Genomic DNA, 9,474 nt, shown 5'->3' on the forward strand with positions numbered 1-9,474 from the left:
CCTCTTGTACAATTACATCCCTAGTTGGCGACAAAGCAATATTACCCCTAAGACGGACTGCCTGCCTTTGAAAACAATCAAATCAAATCATGTGATTTAATTGAATTGATCCACATGGATAAATCTCTCAATCCCGTGAAGGAATTAACGGAGACCAATGATAAATCTACTGCCAGTGAGATAAAAAGAATTACATTAGGGTAACATTATGTTTACTAGACCAAAAATGAACCAAACTTACACTTTGACAACAAACGACAGGCCAAAAATGAACGTTTCCATAATAACGGTAAAAACAGGGCTGGCATATCACTACCAACTCTAAATAGCAGAGTTTATGCAACAATGTCTATGTATGTATCCTACTACTTCCACTATACAGATATACACACCAACTGTAGATTAGGACGTCTCCATTCCTAACGTTTCTGGAAGTTCAACATCTTGATGGAGTAGGCAAACACCAAGAAGAAGCCGATGACGTACGCGAAATGCGCGAGCACGACATACCCAAGGAAATCGTGCTTAATGCCCATACTGTCCTCCAAGAATTGCTTCACCACCACGGGGCTCCCACCGGTGGCTGACACGGGGCTGGAGTTATCGCCAAACTGCGACCCGATGACGCCATATATGGTCCAGGACACGGGGTTTGCCCAGTAGTACCACCTCCACCAAATTGGTATTAACTGCATGCAACAACCAACCAACCAACCATCATCACAACCTCGGTCAACGAATCTAGTTAATTTATCGACGACTGGCTTACTTACCGGTCTCGTAACGAGGAACCCAGCAAAAAGGTTCCAAAGAGGGAGTACAAAGGCTATGATTATGTTTGCGAGCATGGCAGATGAGCTCAGCGCCACCAGCATCATGCCAAATAATGTGAAGTAGTTGAAGCAGGAAATTATGAAGAAGAGGAAATAGAAGAACTTTGCAGCTTTCCACTCATATCCAATCATCGAATAGATGATTAATGTGTATTCAATCCCCTGCATGATGTTGTACATAACCTCCACGCATGTCTGCACAAATCAAAATTTGCACAATCTTGAGAATCGTACTAACTTTGGAATTTGTGCCTTTCATCCAAATAAGCTCAATGAATCTAAAAAATGAATGAATTTTCAATAAAAATGGTTATGAAATTAAGATCGATAAATTACCTGAGCGAATGCATAGGATAATGGAGAGTACATCCCTGCCGCCTTTTCACGGTAGAAAACTGTTCGCTCAATTGTCACAACAGGCTGAACTGTGGTACAGTTGGCAGACCCAAGGAAAAAGACAGCAGCATAAGTGGCTCCAAGTAGATTGAACAGATCTTGTTGCGAGCCTCTGCAAAAAAAATCAAACATAAGAAAAAAAGGCATTAGTGCCTCCACAGAAGCTAATACATTATCATTCAACAATCCCAACTAAGGATAGGATCATACATTTTTGTCCCCTTCTGCCAAAACACCATGCCAAATATAAGGGCATAGATCAAAGTCATAAGGAAGCGCATAGCATTGTGCGCTGGATTCTTCCAATAAGATATGTATTGCTTCCAGAAGTTTGCAACACATTGGTTGTAGAAATTCTGAGAATACTTTGTAGGAAAGAAGAGATCCTCGTAGCCTGGTGGGGCAACGCTTAATTCCTTGATAAGTTCTTGGTTTTTCCTGGTCATATTTGAGAAATAGGAACTGTTGATATTAGAAATGAAAACAACCGCAATCCTGGCACTCCATTTCAAGAAAATGTGTACTTGTTTTGAAGGAATTAACAGCTAATGGATAAAATTAGTGAAAGGTCGTGCTCAAGTTTTAACGAATGAAGCTACTTACCTATAAAGGTCAGAATTAGCATAAATGTCAGCAAAATTTATGTTCAGGTGAGCCTCGGCTAAAGGGGAGCTAACTTCCAACATCCATGTTGCAGGGTTATATCCTTCCGTGATCTTTTCAACACCTGGAATTGCCTGCAAAGCAATGACAACCTCTTCATTTAGGTTTTTCACTTTTCCAAGGAGTTCAAGGCCCACACAAGGCCTGTCATATTTGTAAGCAGGCCATCCGTTCAATTGCAAATTAGTGAAAATCTTGCTACCACACCTCAAAATGTGAAGTAAGGAAACAAACCTCAAAATATTCAACTATTTTATGAGAGTGGTGACCAAGTTCACCAGCATAAATAACCCGTCCTCCTCTTTTCATAAGCAGAAGCTACAAAGGAACCAATGGTGAGTTATTTGCATTTCTAAAAGTTGTAAGAGGATAGTGTGTGTGTGTGTGTGTGTGTGTGTGTGTGTGTGTGTGTGTGTGTGTGTGTGTGTGTGTGTGTGTGTGTGTGGAGAGAGAGTACCTCATCAAAAGACTCGAATATATCGATGCTAGGTTGATGAATTGTGCAAACCACAGTTCGCCCAGTGTTAACTGTATTTCTCACCGCCCGCATTACAATCGCCGCGGCTCTAGCATCAAGACCAGAAGTTGGCTCATCCATGAATATGATTGAAGGATTTGCTACCAGCTCCACGGCAATTGTCAGTCTCTTTCTTTGTTCAGTGGATAACCCGTCCACTCCAGGGAGACCAACCATAGCATTACGCAACACATCAAGCTCTACAAGAGTCATGACTTCCTCCACAAATATCTGTGAGGGCGAAGATTAGTCGGAAACAATTACTGTTTAAAGTTCAAACATAAAGAACACCTCATCTTTACTTGATTCTGAAATGTGGCTGGACAATATACCTTTCTCGTTTTTTCGTCAACATCTGAGGAAAGACGCAGCCAAGCAGAGTAGAGAATGGATTCATAGACAGTAACATTTGGTGAATGGATATCAGTCTGTTCACAGTAGCCGCTGATGCGTGCAAAAGTTTCTTGTTTTTTAGGGTAACCAGAGAGGGTGATGCTTCCCTCAACAGACCCACTAGTTTTCCTTCCTGCCAGGACATCCATTAGAGTGGTTTTCCCAGCTCCACTCACACCAACTAATGCTGTCAGAACACCTGGCCTAAAAGCACCACTTATATCAGAGAGCAACTGGAGACGACTTTCGGCGAATCCTTGCTCTCTCATTTCCTGAAACACAAGTTGAGAAATGTTATCATACATGTGATGAATTTACGACCTAACAAGATATGTGTGAGTAGATAGATAGCTATGCTTACTGCAGGCATGTCCACGTAATAGTTCACATGGTTGAAGGAAAGTGAAAGAGGCTGGAAAGGCAAGGTGATTTGTGATCGAGTTGGCCGATTTGTGGCTTCATCTGCAGAAATTGTTAACTAATTAGAACTATTGTTAATGACTTCAAGTGGCTTGATAAATAGTACAAAGACTTGATATCTCACCTATAGGCATTGAAGTGTTTGTCTCATTCTCGTTCTCCTTGTCTGAAACTGTGTTTGAGCTGCTGCCAACTAGATGAGAACAAATCATATATATCTTGCTCACTAAGGCATCAAACAATAAGTAAACAAACCAGAAGAAAACAAATGCTACTCACAGCTCAAATACGTAAGTGCCAGAAGGTACAATATGTTGAACAGAATAGCGAATCCTACAATGGCTCCAATGGAAACCCAAAATCCCCAATCTCTAGTAAACAATCCTCTAGATTTAAGAATAGCCTCGCCCATTGTTCGTGCAGCGATAGATGTATCATTGTTTGGCTGTAGTAAAAATGAAAAGGTCTAGATTAGTTGATATGTCGTCACCTTGACACCACTAGGATATAATGATCCCTTGCCATCCAGCTTAGAAGAAACTAAAAGAAAAACAGGGTTCTAAGAAAAACTCACGTTGGCCCACCTACTGGAAAGGAATTCATTGACTGATATCGCATTCTGACTGTACATCATAGGAGATGACCAGTAAGCCCAAATCCACCATGGTTGGATGTCACCTGTTCACGTTAAAAATGAGGACGGAGAAGGTTTATTTTCATCCATGCAAATGAGATTTATCGTGCCAAGCTTTTCATGACAGGGTGCTTACCCCTAGGTATGACAAATCCTCCAAATAAAAAAATAATAAGGATCACAAACATCCCCAAGGTGTTGGCCACAACCATTGATTTCAAAACAGCACCAAGAAATCGGAACAAACCCATTGCCATTTGGTGAGTAAGGAAGAAAGCTAAAAGCTGACGAAAGAACCTGCAATGAGCAAATAGATGAATAATGGAGTAACGAATCCAAAGATTAAATACAAAAGAGTTAATATACGGATGTATACCTTCCTGCAGCAGGTGCAAAGCCCATTACATAGTAGGTGAGGACAACCCAGACCGCGGACTCCACAAGCGAAACAGGAACTTTCGAGACGATGTTTACCAGTCCAAAGGTCCATGGAGGAAAGAACAAGAAATCCCTTTGTTTGTAGAACGTAGGAAGCATTTTAATAGTAAATTGTAGCTCAGCAAACCCATTGAACAAGACGATGATTAGACTGAAAGTCAAAGCACCAAAGTATTTGCCGCTGTCAGAAATCTGCCCATATGGCATCTTTGTTCTGAAGAACACAGTCATGGTCACGATCCCAAGGATGAGCAACTGGGTAACCTTGAAGATGTAGATGAAGGAGTTGCGCTTCATCAACAACATCTCTCTTGACATCACTGTCTTGAATGACTCCCAGCTGGATTGCCCATACTTATTGGTGGTCAACGCAGCAGGATGGGTTTTAGACTTGTCGAAAGGAATTTGTAGCTCCTTGAGCATCTGCTGGCCTACGTGGAATGACTTGAACCGTTCAACAAACTCTAGGACAGACACGTGACGATACCGCTCCTGGTCACGGTACCAATACTGTTGCTGGTCTTTCTTGGAAGTGACCTCTTGAAGGAAGTCAGCAACTCCTTTCCTTTCAGGGCACCTAAAACCAGCAGCTTCAAAGAATTCCAAGATGTTGTCGCGTGGCCCATGGTACACTATGTACCCTTCTGAGAGCAGAATAATGTCATCAAACAGGTTGTAGGTCTCTGGCGGTGGTTGTAGGAGGGAGATCATCACGGTCTCATTCATCACATGGACCAACTGCCCTATGTATTTCACAATCTGAAATGTGCTAGAGCTGTCCAAACCAGTGGAAATTTCATCCATGAACAAAGCTCGTGCAGGTCCTGTTAACATCTCCCCTGCCATGCCATCGATAGAACGAAGTAAACATAAAAAAAAATCAGACAAGCATAATATAAATTAAGTAAGAAAATTTTATGTATATAGGTATGCATGCATACCAGTGGTTACACGCTTCTTTTGGCCACCAGAAATTCCTCTGATCATGTCGTCACCAATGGGCATATCGGCACAAATGTCAAGCCCAAGCACCTGAGAGTGAGGTTTTTCTTCTTAGACTCAAACGGGCGAGATTTTGCTAGAGAGTTGCATGTCATTGACATAAATAATAGGGTAGTCACCTTGAGAGTAAGATCGGTAACAATATTGCTCTCCTGTCCTTGCACGGCAGTAGCTTTCATAAAAGCATCGATCTCAGGATCAGGCTTTATGCCAGCTTGGCGCTCCCTGACAGCGAGCTCAGAGAGCATGTCATATCTGGCACCGACGCCTAAGCAGCGCCTGGAGAAATCGAGTGTCTCCCTTACGGTCATCTCTGTGTTGTGGAGATCGTACTGACTAACGTACGCACTGGTCCTCTCAGGGTAGAACTCCTCAAACGTATGACCACAGTAAGTGATGTTGCCAGATACCTGGGTGTACATGTTGCAATATCCATATATATATGATGGTGGTTATTTAATTTTGGGATGTATGAGGACATAATGCATAAGCAGAATAAATGAAAAACAAGATGAGTTGAAATTAACCTTGAGGCTTTTGTCAAGCTTTCCAGTAAGGGCTCGCATAAGTGTGGACTTTCCTGATGATGGAGGTCCAAGAAGAAGGGTCATCCTGAAAAGCAACAAGAAGGATTTTGTTGCTGATTCAGAGTAGATGCTGAAAAGTGATTTTGACTATAGTGCTTTTGTTTTGTGATAGAGAAACAATAGTAGTACATAGGAAGAGTAATGATGTGAGGATTAATTATACACTAGTAGTATATAGTACGTACCTTGATGGTTTGATGATGCCATTGACGTTTTGGAGTATGTTGATGGTCTTCTTGTTGGAGGAAGCAAGGCATCCGACAAGACCCTGCAGGCCGGCAACAATCATGCATACATATCGTGTTTCATTTGTGTAAGCACTAAGCAAATGCAAATCATGTTTATTATGCAAGCTAGTAGTAGTAATTAAATCCATGTCGATCCATGCATGCATGATGCTTGTTATACTACGGACTAAGAGAAGTAGGAGTTGATGAATGTTGGATCCTGCCCCTACTCGCCCAGCCAATTCGCGGGCACGCCAAAAAGTTGGCGCACCTTTCAGCCGCCAGCAACTTGCCCATGATTTGGCATGAAAATGAACTAGGGAAGCTGTGGCAGCCCGGGCATGCCAATTTATTAGTCCAGAACCAAACAGGTGCCCACGCTCTGGTAAATGACCAAAATTTTGGCTCGGCTGCTCTAAGCTCTCATCCAAACACACCCTCAAATGTGAATGCTTGATGATACGTACTGCAAGGTAGGCCATGATATATAGGGGTTGTTTGGATTGAGTCATTGCTCGCCCTGCCAAACGTTGGCTCGCCAATTAATTAGCGAAGGAATCCGCCATCCCCGTCTCGCCAAAACTTTGGCTCAGAACTGAACTGGGGCTGCTGTGTAGGCGTGGGCGCGCCAATAATTTGGCATCCATCCAAAGGAGTGCCCAGGCTAGGTCAACGACCAATTTTTTGGCTTGGCTATGAGGGCGTCGATCCAAACAACCCCTAGACACGAGTATTAAGTTGGAAGAAAAGAAATGGTGAAAGCTCAAGAGGACGACATTAATTGGCTTGGCCGCGAGCTCATAGACATTTTGTCCAACACCTCAGTTAAGGGACACCATTGGAGAAGGCAACAACTAATTGGAGTCTTGTTGAGACGAAACTTGGCACTGCCCTCTAGAGTAGAGTAGAAGGGATTGATGGATGCTAGTGTCATGATCGATCTGTGGCTCCCCTGCCGCTGCGCGGGGCCGGTCCGGGAGGACCAGAGTTGGGTCACCAGGACAGGACAGGACAGGACGCCGTCGAGCAGTGGGAGATGCTGTTGCCGCCACCAAGAGGGACTTCTCTCGCAGGTCTGCTGGGGCAAGTTTGACAATTTTGACTTGTGAATAAAATCATTTCACAAAATGAACTGCTTCTAAAAAAATTTCACTCAACTGACTTTTTTGAGTGGCGCCCGACACAAAGGCGCCACACTACACTGTGCAACGCCTAACTGACAGGCGCTACACGCCTGGCCAGCGTCGCATCCCGGACTGCGTAAAAATTACCAAGTCAATGTGCAACGCCTAAGAGCTAGGCGCCCACACTATACAACGCCTAGAAGCTAGGCGTTACACTGTATAGTGTGAAGCCTAGATCTCAGGCGCTGCACAGTGACTTAGTAATTTTCGGATCGCACGGGTGCGACGCTGGCTAGGCGTGCAGCGCCTGTCAGTCAGGCGCTGCACAGTGTAGTGTGGCGCCTTCGTGTCGGGCGCCACTCAAAAAAGTCAGCAGAGTGAATTTTTTTAAAGGCAGTTCATTTTGTGAAATGATTTCATCCACAGGTCAAAATTGTTAAATTTGCCGTCTGCTGGTGTACCTTTGGCCTTCTCTTGTTGAGTGGACCTGGGAGGGGGAATGTGATGTGTCAGGCTGAAGCGTACGAATATGGCTGACGTGGCAGGATCAATGGCCACACCAGCGCACGTCTCTCTCTCTATCTAGTCTATTGGTGCGAATCTGGTGATGTGGCAGGCCATTATGATCACAATGTATCCATCCACCCATCGGTATCCCTGAAGACGTGAAAACCAAGTGTTTTTTTTTCTTTCTGCCTGACGAAAAGTTTCTAGTTCAACTCATGGCATGCATGCATGCATTAAAACAAACTTTTTGAGAAAAATTAGAAATTCGAAACTATGACATCAATCAATCAAATGAACATACGTACGTACATACATACATACATACATACATCAATCAATCAATAGTTTGTGGAAAAAAAAGGAAAAAGAAAAGGAATTAAGTTGGAACCTGGAGGAAGTTAGTGGCCGAGTTCCAGAGCGTGGGCAGCGCCCGGCTGCCGACGAAGGCGTCCACCTCCACGGAGAGGCCCTGGTACCTGACCTCGATGGCCGGCAGGTCGATGCCCACCCGGTCCACACGCTCCCTCAATCTTCTCAAGAAGCGCTCGCTGTCGTCCTGGAACACCCTCTCGAGCAGCGCACGGGCGGCGTCGCCGCTGGCCAGGTGGTCGATGTCCACCAGCCCTGCCTGGAGCTCATGACCGTCGGCGCCTTGAAGCCCAGGAGCATCATCCACATCCAGTGGGCGGGTGGGGATGACTGCGCGGCGCATGCGGTCGTAGGTGGGCAGCTTCTCGAGCGCGGCCCATCGGAGGTTCTCCTCGTCGTCGTCGCGGCCCTGCTGCGAGGCGGCGCGGCGGAAAGGATCCGCCGCCTGACTGGGACTATGCAGGGATAAGGATCTGCCCGCGTAGCGGCGGGAGGCAGCACTGGCGCTGCGGCGGCTGCCCGATGTGAGCTCCATGGCTGCTTCTTCTTGTTGTTGTTGTTGTTGCCTGTTGGTAGTAATTTAAGCAAAGCGAAGCATATATATAGGTTAGGGGATGTTTTGGCCGGCCGCATCGGCAAGCTCGTTGGTTTGGTTTGGTTTGGTTTCCGCATCCGCATGAAACGAAGGAACCAAGGAAAGAAAGAAACTTCCTACGACGACGACTGGTCAGCATGCGTGCATGCCAGGCACATGCATGCAGAGAAAAAGTTAAGCGTGAGTTTGGCAGGTCAAACTTTGTACTACGTAGTCTGCATATGAGCCATCGGGCATCTAGAAGGAAGGAAGCATAGCAAGGCCGAGTCTTGCATTGATTCGATTATTGTTTCAGGGCCAAGTAGCCAACATGCAGATGCAGGACTAGTCTTCTATCCTGTCTAATTTCTACGGCAGTGCAGTGCAGTGCAGGTCACAATCCAGAGTTCTAGTTGTGCTGCTTCCAAGCTTCCTTGTACTTTCCTTCCCTTTTCCCCTTCCTTCTCAGCACACACAGTTTTTCTCTTCTTTTCTTGTGCGATTTTTTTATCTATTCATTAAATAGCATGGCACGGCAAGGGCCTCCATGCGTTTTGGTGTGTGAATAATCATACTCGTGACAAATTAAGGAAGAAATGTCAATTCAACATCTCTTCTCTGTTCTCTGCTCTCCTGTTTGTATGTCTGTCTGGCTGGCTACTATTCATCAATTTGCCTGCTAAATCTAACTGTGCCTTCTACATTAAGGAAGAAATGTGCCTTAACCGTGCGTGCATTTCTTCCTTAATTTGTCACGAGTATGCACAGTTAGATTTAGCAGGCACAGTTA

At 44.7% G+C, this 9,474-nt stretch overlaps 1 protein-coding gene across 1 annotated transcript; it reads right to left on the reverse strand.

Moving 5' to 3' along the window:
• Positions 1-260: 260 nt before the first annotated feature.
• Positions 261-8,751, reverse strand: LOC123087589 (ABC transporter G family member 48). The gene is made up of 19 exons (XM_044509632.1): positions 8,130-8,751; positions 6,069-6,151; positions 5,824-5,908; positions 5,416-5,706; positions 5,236-5,326; positions 4,233-5,133; positions 3,993-4,153; positions 3,797-3,900; positions 3,502-3,667; positions 3,347-3,415; positions 3,164-3,264; positions 2,742-3,074; positions 2,350-2,640; positions 2,127-2,210; positions 1,833-1,966; positions 1,440-1,667; positions 1,170-1,341; positions 774-1,028; positions 261-689 (listed from the first exon to the last, which is right to left on the reverse strand). The coding sequence occupies exons 1-19, from the start codon at positions 8,643-8,645 to the stop codon at positions 420-422; spliced, it is 4,335 nt and encodes a 1,444-aa protein (XP_044365567.1). The 5' UTR covers positions 8,646-8,751; the 3' UTR covers positions 261-419.
• Between the last annotated feature and the right edge of the window lie 723 nt (positions 8,752-9,474).

This window comes from Triticum aestivum, chromosome 4A (assembly GCF_018294505.1).
Source record: "Triticum aestivum cultivar Chinese Spring chromosome 4A, IWGSC CS RefSeq v2.1, whole genome shotgun sequence".
In the NCBI taxonomy this organism is placed as follows: Eukaryota; Viridiplantae; Streptophyta; class Magnoliopsida; order Poales; family Poaceae; genus Triticum; species Triticum aestivum.